Raw genomic sequence first — 22,249 nt, 5'->3', positions numbered from 1 at the left:
GCAAAGTCAAAGTAAGTGATGGACCAGATGCCTGGAGGGGCTCTGGTGATAAAAAATTGGTTTGTGGCAATTCTTATTAGAGAAGATTTCTGGCAACCTCCTGGCTGCCCATTCCAGCAATACTGTGGAATGTAATTCTGGATTCTATTGGACTTTTTGCCTCAGTAAGGAACATAAAAGCCAGGGCGATAGTCAGAGTGGTACAGTAAATGTCATACTGCAGCGACCTTCTTCAAAAATAATAGTTCACGATAATCAACGTTCTATTTTCTCCTACTCTTATTCTTAGAAATGACCACCATTTCTTTCATACCACCATTTTCCATTTATTAGCAATAACAGAGGAAATACCAATAGCACCAATTAAAAATGAATCCACATGACGTGTTTTATCCTTACAGCTGTAATAACTAGTAACTAACATGGTTTGGAAAGCACTTTGCATATGTAAAAAGTGCTGTACAGATACATTATCATTATCATCATTAATAAATTAGCCCGATTCTCCTAGTATTCAAAAGGCACGTAAGGTCAGATACATGGGCTTCAGTGGGGCAAAATGATCACAACCTACAATGTAGCAATGGTTCACATGTGTTGGCAACAAATTTTACCCCATGCAATCCTGCAGAGCTGAAGTTACACACCCTTCAAAATATGGGAGAATGAAGCTAAAAGTAGACAAAACAGATTTTTTGAGATTTAATGCTTTTTTTTTGAAATAACAGACTCCTCTACCTCTTTTATTTTAACTTTTATATAGATAATATAATTAAACTTCTAAATTGTACATTTCAACAAAATTAAAATTTCTTACTTAAGGTGACAGTAAATCGTATTCTCTATGAGTCGATATTCCAGATATCATTAGAATTTCAAAGCATTCTGCCAGTTCTAAGAGGTCAGATTGTTAAGTTTTGTGCTTGCACACCCTCAGGGAATATCTTCAATATTTATTCCAGAATTGTTACTAGAAAAAAACAGCTTTATCCATGCCCTTGCCAGCAAGTCTTGGCAAGAGATGGCTCTTGGCTGACCATAAATAAAATTCCTTGAATCACCAGTAACTTGATTTAAGAAAAAAATTTTACTGTCTTTCATACACAAACGCTGATTAACAATGGTTAAAAAAAAACACTACTCCACTTTTTCACAGGTGTACAAAAGGAAATATAATGGAATTACATTCAACAATAAAGCTTAAAGTTCACTCTAGGTAATAGTTGCATTAACATTCACATACACAAGCACAGAGTAAGTATATTTCAGGAGTCTTATAATAGCATACAGCATACATATGGGAGATTGAGTTCAGGTAACATCACAGGTGTTAGTAAGATTAGTAATTCAGAGTGTTATAGAAAAGGAAAACTAAACCAAAGAGAAAGGTGTAGGCTAGCACACCAAGACAAGTCACGGAATTAGAGGACTGAAAATTCTGCTCACTGCATGGATGAGAAAACAATATTTTTCTTCAATTTCTGGATCGATGTGGTTGGTTGGAGAAGGTTGTGTATTCAAAGTGCACATAATTATTTCTTAGAAAAGAGAGAGAGAAAGATCCTTTCATTTAGTAACTAATACATGCAAGAGGCAACCCCAGAGTGACCTGAAAGAGTAAAGCTGTGATTGGCAGGTGGCCGGTATAATACAGATGTTTTAGGCAATTCTCTTAAAGCACTTCTGTAGCAGCAATGATCATTTAAATGGCTGTAGACAGAATTCTCTCTTGACGGGAGTTCAGGGGAATCATATTCATCATATTTCTCTTTAAAGATTTATAGCTATAGATTTTCTTTTTTTAAAATAAATCTATCAAACAACAAATAGCATAAAGTGAGGTGCTGGGGTTTTCTTTTTTTCTTTTGCATTTGCATAAGTGTCGTGGGAAAAGGATCTGGCCTTTTCATGAACATTGTGTGCAAAAGAATTTTTAATAAAGTGAGCACAAGGACATATACAGGAAACACATCAGATCTGCTTTTGTTCCCCTGGCTGACCCCCTGTTAAACACTGAAGTATCGGCTTGTGGGTAGAATGCAGGTTTTAGGATGACATCACAGCCAACAGACTTTAGGGACTCCTAAAGCTTGATCAGTGGGGGTACTTTTGTCTGCAAGGGGGTAGCCACCACCTCTCGAGGTTTAAGATTTAGAAAAGTCTGGTCCCTTTTAGTTTCACATTTCCCCTTCAGGCTGATAACTCCCACCGATATTTTTTGCCTTTATTTCCCAGCCCATCTTGCATCAACTAGTCTAATCTGGCCCAACACAGCTGATGTCTGGCACTCATATACCTCCGGTGGCCACACATACCCAGTGACCACAAACACCCAAGCTGCTCAATCTCAAAACCTTTCAGCCTGCCCTGCAAGTGTCATCAAGACAGGATCCCCGGAGCACAGGGCAGAGAGTCCAACCTCTCACTGGCGGGACTGGGAAGCCTCTCCTTTGCGGCGGAGGAGAAAGGAAACTTGGGTCTGCTTTTTAGGTTCTGAAAACAAGCCAGAGTGGAGAGAAAGAGTTAACACCAGACTTAGTAAAGCTTTTAAGACAAAATCTGTTAAATGTGATCTAGACAGACATAGGGAACTTTCTGCAGATTTCTGAGGTCTATAAGAGAGGGCTCATACGGGTAGGAGAAAGGAGAAGGGAGTTGCTACATGGGAGAGATTTGCCATTATTACAAAAACTGGCTAAGTGGCTTGTTTCCATTAGGTGACCTCACTGGTCACTGTTGTCAGTCGTGCTGTTCCCTTTTTCTTTTTTCTCCTGGGTCTTGTTACCCTTCTTCTTTTTCTTCTTTTTCTTGGTCTCCTCCTTTTTGCCGAAGGTTATGAAGTCACTTTTGTCAATTTGGCTGTTAGTAGGTTCCTGCCGGATAGAGATGATTGCAGGAGATCCTGGGATAATGAATTTGTCTGGCAACTCACCGGGACCAGATTGCTTGGGGTTGCCTGGTCCGTATTTAAAGGTCCAGCTGTTGCTGTTGACACCAGCACCCACTGGAGGGGACACCTCTCCTGCCTCTGGTTCTGGAAGACAAAACACCACAAGTCAGCAAGAGTCAATCAATACACGCTCTTCATGCCACACCACACAAGAGTACAGGAGAAGTACAGGAGAAGCTACACAGAAGGGGCCTGGCCTCAAAGAAATCGTGGGTTCCTTCTGCAAGCCTGAGAGCCAGCGTTTGGAAGCAAGCAGGAGGAGGAGATTTTCTCAGAGGGTCAAGAAATCTAGTTTTCTAGAATCATATTTTTGGCTCTTTGTAAAGAATTTCCTAAAGAATACTATTGTGATTAACTTGCCTGGGAAGGGGACCCAGGAAATGTTATACTGGATTAAAGCAGAACATATTGCTTTTAGTGTATGAATGGTAGAAAACTTTGGCCACAAATGTATTTTGACTCCTAACCTTTCCAAAACAGAAGATGAACTAGTTAAATCAATTATTTGATCCCGATTCTATTGTAACAACCTTGAGGGATGGTGGGATAGGACAGAGAGGAACTGATTTTGTGTCTAATGGGAAGAAGTGGATGGATAGAGGGACGTTACATAAACCATAAGAAGACAGACTCCTTTTGTGAGGTGGGTCTGCTTATGACATCTATCTGTTTGAATAAAGCACTGAAACCAACCTTACTTTTCAAACAAAGTGTCTCCCTCATATGTATTCACAGCTAGTTGGGAAATAAACTCTAACACTTATAAACCAATGTGATAAATTCATCACCAAGAGACCTGCAAAGCATTGTGGGATTTCAGAGGAGAAAGTTATCAATCATACCTGAGTAAGTTAAGGGGATTTCAGAAAGGAAGTAAAATTTGCAGTGAATCTTGGAAAATGATTATGCATCACAGAGGTTTCCAATGCAAGACTTTCCTGAGAGTCTAACTGGAAGACACGCCATCAAGTACACCAATAACCTCTAGAAGGATAGACGTTAGAGCTAGAGAAAGAGCAAAGGTCTATCTGGGCAGACTAATTCCCAGAGGCTGTAACACTGTAACCATCTGACATCACAACAGGGCTCATGTAGCTGACACTGCTCCTTTGGTAGAGATGTGAAAATGGGCTGTCAAATAGCCCATTTATACACATTGTATCTTGGGATTGTCTACAATAGCTATTTCAATATCCTCATTTCACATCCCTTCTCAATATCCTCTAATTCAGAATCACTGAACACTACTTTTAATATTGCTCACGTCAAGTTCATGAGTTATAGTAATTATTTACAAAGACAAGGTCACATTTAAGTACTCATCTTATTTAACCTCTCAGCACATTTGACATCCCCTCGAAACATTTATTCTTGTGAGGTGCTTGTCAAAGCATTCTCCTGACATTTCTCTCTGGCTATTCTAGGTCAGTTTCCTCCTCACCTACCTGTTGAAGCTTCCTGGGGTTTGTCCCTAGACTTTCTTCTATTCTTTCCTTTACTCTCTTGTTTTTGGATTTCAGCCATGCCAATGGGGTTAAATACCTCCTAAATATGCTGTTGAGACACAAATTTTATTTAAATCTCTTTGTGCTCCAATCTCATGTGTCCAGCTGCCTATTTCATATCTCCAACTTAAGGAATCTGAAATCATACTCTCATTCCTTACATCTGTTCCCTTTTCAGTCTTTCCAGTCTCAATAACTGATAGTACTTTTCTTCATGGCTCTGGCTAGAAAGTTCAGAGTCTTTCTTCAATTGTCTCTACTTTTCATGTCATCTCTGCCTCCTACATATATTTTGACTCTGCCTTCTTCTCTCCATTTTCACTATCACTACATTTCTGCAGGGCACCATCATCTCTCATAAGAATTACAGCAATAGCCTCTTCCTTGTTCAACCTGCTGCTTCTTTTCTTCTTTTCATTTTTTAAGGTTTAACTGAAATGGGTTTACAAAAGAGATTTATAGAAGTATAGCAGGTTTAAAGGAACCAATAAAGGATGTCGAAGCATCCAGGGACTAGCATCAATGGGAAGCCCTTAACATCCCTAGCTGCAAAAATTTGTGAGGATTAAGGGAATTAATACATACAAAGCACTCTGTGTCAAGATTATAGCAAATCCTCAAAGAATATTAACTATTATTATTACTATTAGGTTTTCCAGGTGATACTACTTCTACTATTACTACTAATAGCAAGATACAGAACAGTTACTGACATTAGTTGAAGGCTAATGATCTAAATCAGATCTTCCAGAGTCTGGCTTCCATGCCACCCTTGGTTGCTCGTTTCCAAGCCTGGCTCCCCGGCTTTCTCATCAATCATTTCTTTCTCTATTTAAGGTAGCCAGCACTGGTTTCTGCTGTTTAGAACTTAGAATCTTGACTATACCAATCCCTAGAGTGGTGCCACTAGCTGATTTGTGATTGTGCAGAATCTGAGAAAATGCCAGGCTTGGTCCACGTGGAGTTTGGCCTACCGTCATTAGACATGAGCAATCCAGGGACATCAGTTTGGCTTCACTATTTTTACAGTCTCTAAAGCTCTTCTATTTTGGCCCCTCTCGAATCCTCCATGCAGTAGCCACAGTAGGATCTTTATTTCTTAAGATCTTTTACTCCTTTTTAAATTGAAGTGTAACCTTCATACAGTAAAGTATATTCCTTTAAAAAGTAGAATCAGATTATATCACTTCTCTGCTTAAAATTATTCAAAGGCTTCCTACTGCTTTGAGAAAAAAAAAATCAAACTCTTTAACACGGTATTTGAGGCCCTTCAAGGATCTGGTGCTATCTCTTCTCCAACCTCAGCTACCATTCTCCCTCAGAGCACTATACTGCAGTCCTACCGGCCTTCTGTCATCCCTTCTAACATCTGTTGGAGTCTTTTTTGCCTCAATATCTTTACACATGTGGTTTCCCTTTGTCAAGAATGAGCTCTCCACTTTTGGCATGACTCCTCATTCTTCCAGTCTGTACCCTCAGAAGACACTCTGTGTCCATCCTGGCCAAGCAGAGGCCCCACCACCCAATCAACAGTCTCCATCACGGTAAGGTTTACAGAGGGAAAAAATATATCCATTTTATTCACCAAAGTATACCCAGTGTCTGGCACAATTCCTGGCCTATAACAATTGTTCAATAAATAGTTGCTGGAGGAAGGAAGAAAAGAACTGATGTGAGGAGTGAAAGTGGTGCCCATTCTTTAGCAGACCAAATGACTCCCCATTGACAGCACTTGGGGTATCCCTACAGACAGTGACTTAATGCATGTGAGGTGCTAGCCTGATCCTCAGCGAAATGGAAGCGCTCAATAAATGGTATCAAATATGGGTAGCTATATATGATGCAGCTCTTGGGGCTAGGAGAAAGGAGAAGGATATTGTAAATGGAATACAAGTACAAGCAGGTAGTAGGGAGAGGGAGCAGAAAGCTTCCTTCCTCCTCAAAACATCCTTCACTTGGGCAGAGCTGACACCATAGCACTTTGGAGTTGGGGGAGGAAGCCTGTTTTTCTCACAGGTTAAGACCAATTTCTCCTATCTAAGATAAGCAAATCTGTAATTGAGCTTGGGTAGAATGTGTCTACCTTTCACCTACAGGCCAGATCTCTGAGAGACAGAAACAATTGTGAGCAATGTATTTAAATGCCTCTGGTTTGGCTCCTAGAAATGGGCTTTAGCATCACACTGCAGTCCTTTAGTTGCTCTCACAGAGCAGGGAATGGAAATGTTTTCCAACCACAGCCAGGACACTGCAGGAAGCCTAAGGACTGTCATCCCGAGATGTAGAACTCAGTGATATCTTCATCTTGCAAAGCTAAAGGACATTAATGGCCATGCCTACTTGCTGAGCCCCTCACAGCAGGGCTGCCAAGAGTTACATGACTTTTTGACATGTTACTGAGCTTCCCCTGCCTTTGCTGGGAGACTTAGTTCTATATAATTTAGCCTAAATGCCAAGAAGCATGCAGAGATCCATTCACATGCTCAGCTTCTGCCAAGGACAGCAAGGTGTGGGTTCTCCCATCCCTGGCAAACCTTTGAGCCTATTCTGATTGTTGTGTGAACGAGCATCTCTCAGGGCTCAAATGCATCTGAACTTGACTCATTTAGGTGAAACAATAGCTTAAGGAGTTAAACAAAACATTTACTAACCTCTGGCTCTGAATCCCTTTTGGCCAAACACTGAGGACCCTTGGATGGCTTTGCCTAATAAATGCTGTGACTTCCAGGGGAGAATCAAGGAGAAAGAAAAAGGCACTTCTTCTGCCACCCACCCCAGGCCCAGGGCCAATCTCAGTAAAACGGTGAAGGAAATGTTTCTTTCAGTGCTATCTACGTTCCCCCTGCTGAGGGCCTCCCACTGCTTCCAGGGACCTGCCCCACTCTTAGACAAAGCCATGACTTTTGAGCAGTCAAGACCCACATGAATGGACCCATTACAGGCCAGAAAGAGGGTTTCAGATGCACCAAGTGGACGAGGATCCATGCCGGCGTGGGTCTGATTCTTTAGGCAGAATCCTTCCCTGACATTCAGATTACAAACCAACAGGATTTAATCTTTAAATAGAATACAATTGTATTATAATAAATGGTTACCTGGGGGTAGGATTATAATTTTTTGACCTATTTTTTTAATTGACCAATTGGCTGCTCTGGGAAGCAACATATTTTAAAACCAGAACATACGTATTTTAAAAAGGATATAGATTTGCAACTTTAAAAATTGCCCTTTGGAGGTAGCTGACCATTTCATAAAATATCATAATCCACCTACCCTACAATTCACAACTATCCCCTTTCATCTTTCAGACTGCCTGAGTTCCTGGAGTTTAGCTTCAGTGGCTGGAAATTATTGGGCTGGAAGCTCTGCTGATGCAAATGCCAGCAAAAGTTTTGAAGATTGTGAAGCAAATGCCAGACTTGTGAACTTACTCCCAACCCCCACTCTGGTGTACGCTGATTTCCTCCAATAGAATATTACAAAATCATTTCGATCAAGGACACTCATTTCAGGAAACCTCTTGGAGGGGCATGAGCTGGAGAATGTGGGTGAGTATTTAATTCTCTCTTCTTTTCATCTTGATCTGTTCACTCCCTGGTCTAGAGAGCCTGCCCTCACTCTGTGATTTAACAGTGTACGTCCTGGACAAGTTACATAAATATCTCTGGGCTTCAGTCTCTTATCCATAAACCGGAGTTGGCCACCATCCTGTCAATAGATGGACCTACCTGCTTACTGTGCTCTTCCTACATACTTGGCACTGCGCTAAGCAAATCTGTACACAATATAATTTTTGATCCTTAAAAGAACCATTTCAGATACCCGTTGCTAATATGTCTTTTTTATAGGTGGAGAGACTAAGCACCAGCAGTCACATGGTTACTTAACTAGTGGAGCCGGGGACTCAAATGAGGCAGTTTAACCCCAGCTCTGAGACTCACCTCTTCAACTGTCTACGAAGGCCCCTTTGAAATTCCTAAAGCATTGTACAAATGTAGCAATTATTACACTTATTGTCTGTTTTGCCACCATTTGGGAGACAGAGAGATACAGGCAGGTGCCTCTAAGGAGTCAGTTGAAAGGAGGCGTGGGGCTGGGGGAGGGGGGCAGGGCAGTCACCGACCAGTCTCCCGGTTTCTGCCCCGCCCCTTCACTCCCCATTCATCCCTTTGTTAGCATCTCTGGGATTTCGGTGCTGAGGTTAACAAAGAGCTTCCAGAAAAGCCATCGTCTTGATTAAAGTCGGGGACTATTTTGCCAGACAGCACTCTGCAGCCGGCCTACCGCCCACTCAGCTAGGTCCGTACAGCCAGCAAAGGCTATTAAATGATTACAGCCGCTTCCGGCTCCCCTGGATTGCTCGTTCTCTGGCGCAGTCTGCGGCTGCTGCTGCTGCTGCCTCTGGCTGCCCAGGGAAGAGGCAGGGTAAGAAGTCTCCGCAGATTCTGGCTTTGCAAGTCAACAGCAAGCTTTCTGGGCAGAGACAGCCCAGTGCTCCCCTTCCCTTTCTCTTCTCCCCCCACCTGACCCAGCCTCTGCCGTCTTTCAAGCCTTTCCGATTGTGTTGGCCCCTTCCTTGGCTTTGGGCAACCATTTCATCTTTCTGTCCCTGCCTGTCTGTCTGTCGCTCTCTAACTGCCATTACCTGGCAGACTGTAAAATTATACACGCTCAATCTGACCAAAAGGAAACACACACACACACACACACACACACAAAACCACAAAACATCTGCCATCAAACCCGCTGACAGATAGACCGGGTTGCAAAATATCTCCAGCTCCCTCCCTCATTACAGCCATCTGTGGGGATTGTGGACCAAGGGACAAGCTCTGCCTCCTCTGTCCCAACACCTCCCCCACACCCCCGCCCCCAAATCAATCTTTTGTGAATTGGACAACGTTAATCTGAGTAATTCCAGCCCACACGATACTGGACAGCCAGGGTCTGAAGCCCAAAACTTGTCCAGGGTCAGAGAGAGAGAGAGTAAAAAACCAGCCACCTAGACTAGCGTTTCTCCACCTTCCTTCACTTGACAGTAGTGAGAAATTTCCATGGAAACAACGGAATGTAAAAATAAAGATACTCCCTGTTTTCTGTAAAACTTCAGGCTCTGTAAATGGAACACTTAGGCTTAAATTTGGTTACGCCATATAATAATTATGTGAGGATTAGTAAATTATTTAATACCTCTGGGCCTCGGTTTTCATCTGAAAAGGGGATAAATGACAGCACCCACCTTACAGGGTTGTTATGGGAGTAAATGTGATTATCCTTTATAGGGCACTTAGCACAATGTCAGTCACAAAGGAAAAAGCTTGTTAAATTTTACTTACTAGTAAGATCAGAGCAGCAAAAGATTCATTTGTTTAAGAGATACTGATGGCTTATTATGGGGCCAGTTTATAAAACATTTTGCCTATATATATTCTTTCATTTAAAGGGTTCCCATTTTAAAGATAAGGCAACTGAAGGCTTGAGTGAACAGCAAGACAGTTTGCCCTAAATCACACAGGGATTTGGTAGCGAAGCTGAAATATTATTCTTGCATTTGCTCCTGACTCTACCAAAACTGTTATTATTTTTTTAACTTCTGATGAAGCCTTGGGGATGAGGGCAGAGATGGAGTTAAGTTTGCTTCAGAGGCTGAGCATTTTGGTCCCTGGAGTAGTGGGGAGGGGTGGCATGTGTGCTGGTGGTGGGGAGCCTGATCTCACACCACCTCCCAGAGGCTGCAGGAGCTCCCCTCACGTGCTTCACCGCTTAGTGTGGGATGAGTTGATCTGAAAGGATTTGTGGCTGCTTGGTGCCTTAGGACACAGCTGGGCTAATTTACAGTAATCTCAAAGCGGAAGAGATAAATACACTAGGCATATTTTTAAAGCTACAGCTCTTGCTTGCCCAAAATAACTCTGCCATTTCTAGGTTAAAAGTATAAAGACATCATGTGCTGTGAACCCAGATTCAAACACTGGAATGGCTGGTCTCAAACCCTCCTAGCTCTCCACAGTCAGCTAAAAAAAATCATATTTCTTCTTTCGGTGACCTCGCCATCCCCCCACCCCCACCCTCACCCCAGCAGAGCTCAGGCTGCATAGTTTCCTGTCTTATTTCCTGGTTGGTGAGCTCCTGCAGGACCCAGTCCCTCTCAGGGCCCCAGACTCAGGCAGCAGTTACGTCCCAGGGCTAGCACAGGCGGCAGTGTAGGTTTCCGGGGCCCACATACCTGAGATGGAATGGAAACTTGACCATTCACTTGTTGTATAACCTGCCCAGCCCCATTCTTTCGTATGTAAAACAAAGACGATACTATCCATCTAATGGGATCCTGAGCATTAAAAAGAGACAATGCTCATAAATCACATAGAACAATGTCTGGTATGCAGAAATTTTAAATAAAAGATAGGCATTGTTAACTCTCTGGTATTCCTCAGAGGAACCTGACTCCTCCTTTAACAACCTATTCCTGGACTCGACACTTCCAGGAACTCCTTTTCCAGGGACCCTCCTCCCACTGGGCCCTCCCAGTCCCCGAAGACTCCAGCTGTGAAGTCTTCCAGTTTAGAAGCGGTTGCCAGGTAGGGAGCCGTTCTCCAGAGCCTTTAAAGGAGGCAGTTTCCAACTTTGAGGACACATTGAAGCCTTGGGTTAAAATCTTAACTCCAGCATTTTGCTCTCCTACTATTTTCCATGATTTGGGGGACACTGACTGTAGTCTCCTCATCCCAAAAATGGACTTCATGACTACCTCCCGGAGGTAGTGTTATTCCTTCAACTGAATTTATTTACAACAGATTAAGCATTGTGCTAGGAATTAGGGATACGGATATGAATATTAGTACAGGCACGCTGCCCTCAAGGAATTACAGGGGAGTGGGAGAAACAGACAAGTACATTAATAAATACAATAATCATTTTAAGGGATATACAAAGTAGAGAAACTTTGGTTTAATGCTATCTTGAGGCCAGAGTATAGTGTCGTGGTTAAGGGCAGAGGCTCAGACAAACTGCCTGGCTTTAAATCTTGGCTCCATCCCTTAGTAAATGTGTCACCTCACGTAAGCTCTAGGAACCTCAAATTCCTAAAGGAGTAAAGTGGGTCTAATACATTTATTTCTTGGGGGTGGTTATACAGTGTAGGGGAGTTAATACACATAAAGTGCTTCGAACAATACCTGACATGTGGTTCACTACTATTCTTTACAAGTAAATTCTCTTCTCATTCTGCTGCAATTTTCTCCTTAACTTTGAGAACTAAGTCCTTGAGGATGATATCACAGAGTTAAGTGAAATATAGCACTAGATGGAGGTAGGGGTCAGAGGAAAATGTATACAGCGTGCAGTCCTACCCCAGATAAGAGAATGTCAGTTTGATGTTTTCATGCCCTATGACCCAGCAATCCCTCTTCTGGGAATTTACCCTACATAAATACTAGTAGGAGTGCAAGAGATCCATGATATATATGCACAAGAATGTGTACTGCATATCGGATTGTTTAATAAAAGTACCAATAGCATAGATAAATTATAATATATGCATAATACTATAAATACATATGAAAGAAGAATGAGGTGAGTATTGGAGAGGTGTTCATGACATTAAATGAAAAATAAACCAGGCTGTATACTAATATGCATAACATTATCCCATTTCATTTTATGGAAACTTACCTTTATGACTAAACATAGAAAATATTCATACATCAGGTATGTAACTAAAAATTAATTTGAATATTTTTGGGAGAATACACAAAACTGTTAACAGAGACTACCTCACTGAAGGGACATGGGATTGAGGGAAACTTGATAATTTTTAAGCAAATACAGTTGTAGGGTTTACTATTGACATCAACAATGTGATTGTTTATACTTTATTGTCCAATAGTTTACACTGATACTTAGAAAAATCTGGAAGATAGACACTAAATTATTGGCAGCGGTTACTTCTGGAGAATGTGATTGAGGCAGAGAGTAAGGCACTACTAATTTTATTTTAGTTCTGTATAGATTGAATTTGTTATAATGAGTTTTACTCCTTTTATTATTAAATAAAAGAGAGACGGATTAAAAAGAATTCCAGCCCAGGTAGTACTTGCCTCATCAGCTGCATAGTTCAATGTAGTTCAAAAATTAGCTGAGACAAAATGTCACTGTCCCAGACCACTTAGACCCAGGACCAGCTTTGCCATTTGCAGGGCTCAGTGCAAAATGAAAATGTACGGCCCCTTGTTCAAAATGTCTAAGAACGTCAAGAAAGCGATAACATAAGATAAAACCAAGCAGGACTCCAGGACCCACTGCTGGGCTCCTCCTTCAGCACCACAACTGAACAGGGAGTCTTCCCAAAGTTTAATACTATGTGTCCCCTGGAACTGTGTGAGGCATAACCATTTCACCCAACAATAAGACTGCTTCTAGCTATGGCTAAAGGTTTTCAAAATTCTCTTCTCCACCCTCCCCTCACTTTATCACAATCTGTGCTTCTTAAAATTTGGCAGTAATCCCAGGCTCTGTGTTGCTGTGTCACTTCTCAGCTTTGAGCAACCATTTCTAGACAAACAGTGATGTGCCTGTATCTAGGATATAAAATGGAGGTGCTGTCAGAACACTGCAGTAGAAAGATGGCAAGAGAATGAGAGTCTTCCAGGGAGAATCTGCTTCCAGCACTACTATCCCCCTACTCTGTGCACTTCAATGCCGTCCCATTTACTCCAATGAAACTACTTTGAATGCTGTGCCTGGCATTGTGTTAAGTAAGTGTCAAGGGTATTAAATTGAGTATTATTTAAATTGAGTAAATCAGGGAGTCATGATTTTAGTTTTGAGCGCTTACTATAAGCTAAGCACAATGCTAAGCATTTTGCATGCATTATCTTCATTTAATCTTTACAGCAGCATATGGACTTTCCTCTTTTGTATATTAATAAATCTGAGGCACAGGTTGTACAATTATAAGTCAAGGACAAGGATGTGAGACACAGGCCATGCTTTGTTCCTAAGCTCACTCAAGGCAAAATTTAAACAAATCTGCCCTCACTCTTCACATTCTCTCACACATGATCACACCAAGCCCATCACAATCAGTTAAGAATATTTCTTTAAATCAATATGCTGTATTCACCTCCCTTTTGATTCCACATTTAAAGACAATCCTTGGTTTGGAAAAAGAAAAACAGCACATTGATTACCTTATTAGCTCATTTTGATAACTTACAAATTGATTTTTTTAAGATTCAATGGAGTTAAGGGGGCTCAACAGAGCCTCCTTTCTTAAAAACAAAACAAACCTTCTGGTGGCTCTCTGTTGTCAATAAAAGAAACCACAAGTTCTTCAGCAGGATGCTTAAGGCCCTAAAAATCTTGACTCTAGTCTACCTTTTTTATCTCAGTTTCCCACAGCCCTCTATCCTACCCCACCCATCCGATTCACCCAGATTATACACTCATGAAAACTTCCTTTGTTCTTGCACATTTAGTTCCCTTTGCCTGGAAGTTTTCCTGCCCACATCTATTTATTACCCTATAATACCCAGTATTAAATGTCACATAATCTGTGATCTGGTTCCCTAAATCCCCAATTCCATCTGCTGGGTTTCTACAGCATCTAGTCTTCAGGGTTACTAAAAGAGAGGTTTTGGGTCCTATGAAAACAATTTGGGAGCCCCTCTCTGTAAAGTTAGACCAGTTAACCTATTTAAATGGGGTGTGTATTAATTGCAACATTAATTGCAACTGGGTCGCGTTCTAGACTGCCCGGCCCTGGTGGTTTGTCCCAGCTTCCTTCCCCCTTCTGGGCCTTCCTATGCATGACACTGTATGGTCCTGATGGCATGACATTGTAATACTGCCATCTTACTTCTTTACATTTAGGTCTTCTCCACTAGATTATGAGGGCAGAACTGTTATATTTAATGTTATATTCCCACCACCTAGAACAGAACCTGGTCTTAAGTAAGTGCTTAATAAATGTTTGTTTAATAACGATATAGAAGGTTCCAACCAGATTCTATGCTGAAGTCAAGCCAAGGAAAGCACCCCTGGACAGATACTCTAGAACTTCACTTTCTTATATGTGTCTGTGTGTGAGAAAGAGAAAGAAAGAATGAATGAATAAATGAATGTGGATTTTAAAAGAGAATGCAGTAGTGGGGATTAATGGGAAAGCTCTAGAGATCTTCCTGGGAGGTGGGTTTTGTGGGCATCTTCCTAGTTTCCTTCAAATGACAACTTTCAGAAATCTAGTACCCTACAGGCAGGAGGAAGAGTTTGTATCTCTAAACCCCCAGATTTAAAGAAAGCATTACAAAGAGATCATCCTCCTTGAAGAAATTTCCCAAAGGCAACTGTTTAGAATCAATTTATACTTAGTTCAATTTATGTGAGGGAAATTTATGTGACACTGACTGCTGACTAACCACAGCCCCCTTGGCTGTGAATGGTAGGGACAGCAGCCGTTTTGTCATCTTGGTGACACAAGGAGCCTATAGAGTGTGCTGGCCTCGGAGGAGGCTCTTTCGGCAGTGTCCTGGCCTAGTCAATGTCAGACACAGGAAGGGAGATTTAATTTCCGTGCAGAGCAGCCACGGGAGCAGAGAGCTCCCAGGCTTTGGAGATGCCTAGCCTATCAGAGTCTCAAGGAGGTAAGGTTGTGAGAATGGTTGTTAAGCAAAAATGCTGCTAAAAGACACAAGCAAATCCTGAGATATATACATACCCACAAGTTGGGCCATAGCCACCCTACCCCGTGCACTGCCCCTGCCCCCACTCTCCACTCCCACCAGCAGAAGCATCATTAAGGAAAGCAGTGGGATTTGGGAATACCAGCCAAAGTACCCCCACCTTCAACCCCTCCGCAACATACAAATCAACGCTGGTTAGCCTCTGAATTTTTTTTTTTTCTTCTTCAGAAAAATCCCAGATATATATTTTAACCTGCTTTCACCTAGACACAGATGCTAGCTGCAAGCTGGGTAGGCAATATGGGTTGTCCCTATCTCCTGACATCTTCCTGTGGACAGTGATTTTTCCCATGTGGCTCAAGTTGCCAAACCTAAGACCGTCACCTTCCAGAATGGCCTGTGGAGGATCCAAAGGGGACTGTCCTCTCCTGCTGCTCCCCAACTCCTAGAACAAGACTCTTAAGCCTGGGACAGAACAATATCTCCTAGTTCTAAAATAATAATGTACTGATATAGTGGGATCCATATTCTTCTCTCGCCACATGTCCACCTCTGCCCACAGAGAAGGCAACACCTACCAAAACAATACTTCCACACTTTGGGGATGTGCTAGGCAGGAAGCTTTCACTTTTAGCTCCACTTCTTTAGTTTCGCTTCCCAGGCAGGAAAAGTAGTTTATCTGGGTGGGGATTATGAAAAGCCTTATCATTCTTCTTGATTGGGCAAAATCAGTGTCATGACCCACCTCTCCTCCCCCCCCATTCTCTTTCTCCACTCTAGCTCAGCCCCTATTTGGTTATCAAAGGAGAGGTCAGCTAACCTCACATTCTTCCCCTGCATTTGAGAGGTTGAAGATCCTGCCATTTTCTCCAGACCATCTTTACCAATAACAGCCTGGTAATGGACTTTGATCACTCAGTTGACTCCTTGCATCTCTGTTCTTAATTTGTTCAAGATTTGGAGGGAAAGGCTGTGTGTGTGCTTAATCAGCCTCCATCAAACTTCTGACAATTAATAGCCTTCAAAAGGTACCTAAAGTCTAATCCACGCTCACTACACCCTCCTTATGGTCCTAATATCCACTTTATTTTACCTTCACCTCTACTGAAGTTAGAGGTGCACACACACGCACACAGCCACCTCTGAATGAACATGAAAGAACCTGTGGTCGGCAAAATAATGCCCTTCCCCCAAATATGTCCACATCCCAATCCCTGCACCCGTGAATACGCATGCCAAAAGGGACTCTGCAAAATGATTAAATTAAGGATTTTCCGATGGGGAGATTATCCTAGATTAGCCAGATGGACCCAATATAATTATCAGGGGCCTTATAAGTGAAAGAGAGAGAGAAACTTAAAGATTCTATGTTGCTGACTTTGAAAAGCGAGGAAGGAGCCATGAGTCAAGGAATGCAGGTGGCCTCAAGAACCCGTGAAGGCAGGCAAACAGCTCGCCCCCAGTCTCCAGAAGAAACACAGCCCTGCTGACACCTTTACTTAACCCCAGCGAAACCCACTTTGGACTCTAATCTCTGGAACTGTAAGATAATAAATTTGTATCGCTTTAAGTTTATGGCATGGTAATTTGTTATGGCAGCAAAAGGAAACTAATACTACTGATTAAGCACCACTACATGCAAAACACCTTGTTTAACATTGAGAATATAATGGTGAGCAGGAAAAAAGAGATTTACCAATTGTGTGAATGCAAAGAACTCCCTTATCCCTCTGCACCTCAATTTCCCCTTCTAAAAAAAAAAATGGGAATAATAAAGCACTTCTCTTTTAAAGTTAAGCATTCAATGCATATAAAGTACTTATTACAGTTCTCAATAAATGATAGCTACCAGCCACAAATGTAGCTTTCTCTGATTCTAAGAAGTTTTCTACCACCCAGGGGGTAGCAGCACAAGAATGAAAGATTTTAGAACTTGAACACAAAGATCTCCCCCCACCCACATACTTAAAAAAATTCCCCAGGGTTCTTTCTTGAAAATAGGCTTTAGCTTAGAGAAAGGAATGTCTGTATTCTATGGCTCATCATCAAATGGCAGGGCCACTCACAGACTCATAGGTATCCGCTTAGGGCTGTTTACACCTGTTTATAATTTGGCCCCAAGTCGATGACATGCATGCTGGTGAGCATCTGATGCACATCCTGCACACAGGCTGAGCGTCTAGACTTGCCACTGCCCTTTCGGGTGTTCATCTGATTCCAGGTGATTATGGCAATAGAGACAAACCAGGTAAGTTCTTTGATAAGACAGTATCTATGACACACAAGAGAGAAGAGTTGGGAAGGGAGGTTGACCCATGAAGCTTCCTAGACCAACAGCACTGGGCACAGGATTGGCCCATTGTCGGAAATAAGCCCACACTGATAGCTTTCTTGATTATCAGCAACAGACTTGTTTGTTCAGACTTTCTGAACTAGGAAGGCTTTACTTGCCTTTTTTTGTTTGTTTAATTTTTCTGCATCGGTTGCTTTATTTAAGGGCTCATGACTGCTAGCTGTCCCTGACTCAGCTCTTGTCTCTTCTACAAATGGAACCACACATGAAACAGGATCCCGGTTAACACGGGCAGTCATAAGGTCGGCAGGTTAACGCTTGAATCCTGGGCCTCAGGCATTGGTAGGTGGAGAAGGAGGGCAGAAAGTCCAGCTAAAATGGGCAAAGTGCTGGTGAGGAGAGGCTGGGCCTGCCTATGCTCAGGGGCGTCAGCAAACGCGTACCCCGAGAAGCCAGAGTCCCAAAGCCAGGGAAGGCCAAGGACACGGAGACGGGACCAAGTCAAGGGCTTTCGGAGCCAACTGGGGCCACTTCAGCCCCCCGGGCCAGCAAGGCCTCAACCCCACACCCTATGTCTGCGAGCACACGCATAGGCATAAATCCTCTGGCCTCCTCTCCACAGCCACACGCACTCACGTGCAGAGAGGGCTGGCGCAGCCTGGACCACACTCTGCCCGCCCCTCCACCCACCACGCTTTAGTTAGGGGGGGGGGCGGGTCTCAGCTCCAGGGCGGCGGAGGCTGCTGAGGGGGTGGGTCCTCAGCGTTGCTTCTGATTGGCCGCCTCGCTGGCGTCTATCCAATCGCTGTGCACGTTCTGACCACTACAGATGGGCATTTGGAATTTCTGCAGGCACTGGGTATAAGAGATGATGCCAGCGTTGCGGGCACAGTCCATTTTCAGGTCACAAGACTTCTTCTGCCTGCCTGTCATCTCCTTGGGCGATGGCTTCGGTTTTGACTTTCCGTGCCCCAGTTCTCCAGGAAGGTGAACCTTCCCTTGCTGCGAAGCCTCTGTTCACTTGCGAGGCAGCGACTTCTGGCTCCCGGCCGTTTTACTTTCTAAACGTGTTTGTTTACTACTTACATTCAACAGTAGCTGTAATCTAGAGGTCCAGGGTATACTGTTCGGGATTTAGCAGACAAGAGACATAATTCTAGTAACAATAAACTTCTCATACCCGTTCTCTTGTGGATCCAAATTTGGCTCCTAAAAGTTACTTCTTTATACCCTAACCTTCTACAGTTATGCCTCTTGAGTCTGACGTCTACACAGTACAAACACTGATTTTTTTTTCTTATTTCCTTCGGTATTGCCATTGTCAGGACTGCGTTCTCCCATCCTTCACCTAGCCCACAGCCCAGGAGACAGAGCATTCCAGGTAGGATTGCTGCTGAGGATGCTTTTTGGTCTCACTGAGATAAGAGTGGAAAAGCATCTATCTCTCCTCCCCCTCTTTTCTTACTGGAGGGTAGTGAGAACCCAAGTGCAGAGAGGGCTCCCGTCCAATCCACATACTCATTTCTAGGCTTCCTGACAAAAGCTCGCTTATGACCCTTCCCCAGAGACCTCTAGTCTACCCAGTGCTTGACCTGAATATGTTTCCCCAGATTAGGCAATGACCTTTCCAACTGCAAAGCTGCCTGCCTCTGGGAAGATGAACTTTTCAAGTTCCTTTGGAATCTGGAATGAGTTGCTCTGAAAATATTTGTAATTAAAGACTCTGTTGTCACTGGGGACAGGATTTCATTTCTAATTATTAGCACCAGTGAGGTTGAGGGCAAGACTTGCTGGAGCTGCAAGGGTTAAAGGAATTATAGGCTATTACAACTCCCCTGCCCACAACCCAGGTCAAAGCAGGATTTTCTTGTCCAAACACCTCCCAGGGAGGGGTTCCATGCCCTCCAGTTCCAAACAATCTAATCTTTCCCACAAAATGAAGTTCAGAGTCACCCCTCCACTTTGCTTTCCTCACAAAACTCTCAAACACACAGGCATCCTGTCATCTTTGAGCTGAGTCAGGAGACAGTGTCGTGATCCCCCTTCCTTGGCCCTTTGTGACACTAGGACTCCTCAGCAGAAACTTGAATCTCCCTTTTGGTAAAAGTTCAGCTACAAAGGATGGTGTACAGAGAAAGCTCGAAGGAGCATAATTCGCAAACTCTCCTATCCCATGCAACACCCAAACAAAAGAAAGATAAAGTGCATTATTTTTCTAAGATATGTTTGAAAGTCGTTTCTCATGATGAGATTTTCAGGCCAGGCTGTATTGCTGCAGCGGAATTAAAGGCATCAATGATGACAGAAAGAACTACACTGACTCTCCATTTCCTGAGCCTGCATTAGCCTACTTCTCTGCTATCTGTGGGGTTTGAAGGAAACTGCCACCTAAGCGAATACTTCTTTTTTTTTTTAATTTTTTAAAATTTATTTATTAATTAAAAAAATAAAGAAACAAAGTAAAACAACATACATAATCAGCTAAGCGAACACTTCTTGCTCCTCTTCTTTACTCACTACACCCCCTGAGATGCATGCCCAGGAGTCGAATGCACATGGGAACAGCTAGTTTTCAGGAGACACGTGTGCTCTATTTTTACATCATAAAAGAAATTATTTTATTCTCAATTATGGCCCCATTCCTTAGCATCTCAAAATAACACACATTTATTATCAGACAGATTCTGAGCATAAGGAATCCAGGTGCAGATTTGCGAGTGTTTCTGGCCCGTGATTTCTCAAAAGCACACAGTTAAGTTGTCAGCTGGGGCTGCAGGCATCAAGTGGCTTTAGCAGGCCTTGGGTCCTTGCAGGCTGTTGGCTGGAGACATCAGCAAGCTTGCCACCTAAACCTCTCCACGTAGCAGATAATACTATAGCAAGAGACTTCCCTCAATGCCAGTGACAGGGTGGGTGGAGGTGGGTCCGATAAGGAAACCACAGTCTTTTTGTGACCTAATCTCAGACACGACAACCCATCACTTCTGTCATATTAGAAATGAGTCACTAGGCCAAGCCACTGTCCTTGCTGTGCGCTATTAATCCCAGAAGAATTGGCATGGGAGGTGGGGGTGGGCATCAGAGAGGTGTCAAAAATACAGGGTGTAGGGAGAGAACTATCTTGGAATTCATCCATTTAACAGAAATGTTTAATTTCAGAAAATACAGGGAAGTCTCCATTCCTCTGTTTTATTTACATGACCCTTAAAAATAGAAGGTGCAAAGTTTTCCTTCAAGGAGATGAAGAAAGTCGTAGATGGATGGAGTCAGCAAAGATTTATATCTCTTGGTTTCTCCTAAGTGGAGGATGCTAATTCCCCTTCCTCCCTCACTCCAGACCTGTCCAGAAATACAAATTCTTTGTTCAACATAAACTACCTAATGCGCTCCACGCCTTCAGAAAGTGCCTCTTACAAGGATTCATTTTCGTGTGGTGTAGACCTCTGAGCTAAGAACTCCTGCGCTGTGAGTGGAGGACAGTGACGGGAGGGAGCTGCCCTCCTCACAGAGATCCCTGATCTCATTCTTTTCCCTCAAAAGGACAAGCGCACCCGTCCCCAGCCTGTCATTGCCATAACAACGGCAGAAATTGAGGGTGAGCAGGTTAGTAGAGCAGCATGCTTTCTAAATTCTTCAACAGGGCCTGAGGCTGTGCTCACTCATAAAGTGGAAAAAGTCAAGTTGGCAGTACTCCTAAATAGATTCCCAAAAAACTTAAAGATTGTGATTCCTTTCTGGGGACGCATCAGAGATGGAGTCTCCACGGAGTCTCTCCTTGGGGACTTGGTTTTGTCAGAGGGGCAAGAGTCCCTAAGACAAATAAAAGCATGAATCCCCCTATAAAACTGTGTCCATTTTCCACGGAGTAAAGAGATGTAGCAAACCAGGGCAAAAGCAATTCCCCGAGCAAATAAAGAGACAGACACTAAAAGAAAACAAAAATTCTCTATAACAGAGCCTTGCCATAGAGATTACTCAGAGCAATTCAGGCTTATGTTCTGGAGTTGAAGGAAAGATTCATAACCTGAAAAGTCATAAATATGGCTACATTTACTAAACACTGTTTTCCAGGCACTGTGACGTGTGCATAATCTTTGTTAATTCTTGGAACAAACTTATAAGTTGATAGTACCATTATTTCCATTTTACAGAGAAAGAAACTGGGAATCAGAAATGTAAAGTCCCAGGGACCTACAATTACCGAGTGGCAGAGCTAGAATTTGAAGGACAGCCACTCTGATATGAGGCAAAGGCCTCTTCTTGCAAGAATCAGAAGCAGATGCCTTCCTTGCATGGTTTCTGAGCCTCCAAAGATATCAGACAACCTTAGGAATATTTACTCTAGACCAGTTTCAAGCTTCGTAGTGCATCAGGATCACAAAGAGAGCTTGTTAAAATATAAGTTGTTGGGCCCTACCCTGAAAATTTCTGATTCATTAGGTTTAGGATGGGGCTTGAAAAATCTGCATTTCTAACAAATTCCCACATATCGTTGGTACTGCTGGTCTGGGAACAATCCTTTGAGAACCACTGTTCTAGTCACTCTGAGCTAATGTTCTCTAAATCTCACTGTCATAGTTGCTTCACCTACAGAATTCTTAATCTTTCACTCTTTAGCCCCAAATACTCTGGGGTCTTGCTTGACGAGTTATAATGTGATCTTTGGCAGTAGGCTGTGATTCAGAATTCTCTGAGCTCTTCTGAAAACAGCGAACATCTCCCACTCCAAATATAATTCACCGTTGCCTTAGGTAAATCCTACAGACCTCACGGAATGTAGAAAGAGGAGGCTGGAAAAACCAGTAGAGACTGCAAAGCAGCC

The 22,249-nt window shown here is 42.8% G+C and overlaps 1 protein-coding gene across 1 annotated transcript in view; it reads right to left on the bottom strand.

Annotated features, from left to right (window-relative positions):
- Positions 1-292: 292 nt before the first annotated feature.
- The window catches only part of PCDHAC2 (protocadherin alpha subfamily C, 2), a 49,387-nt gene continuing 27,430 nt past the window's right edge, over positions 293-22,249 (bottom strand). The window contains exon 4 of the mRNA XM_077137214.1: positions 293-3,034. Coding sequence (XP_076993329.1) covers positions 2,724-3,034 — 311 coding nt within the window. The 3' untranslated portion in view covers positions 293-2,723. The remainder of the gene's footprint in view (positions 3,035-22,249) is intronic.

This window comes from Tamandua tetradactyla, chromosome 20 (assembly GCF_023851605.1).
Source record: "Tamandua tetradactyla isolate mTamTet1 chromosome 20, mTamTet1.pri, whole genome shotgun sequence".
Lineage (NCBI taxonomy): Eukaryota > Metazoa > Chordata > Mammalia > Pilosa > Myrmecophagidae > Tamandua > Tamandua tetradactyla.
Note: the sequence above shows the minus strand (reverse complement) of the source record. Positions and strands in the feature narration are given on the sequence as shown.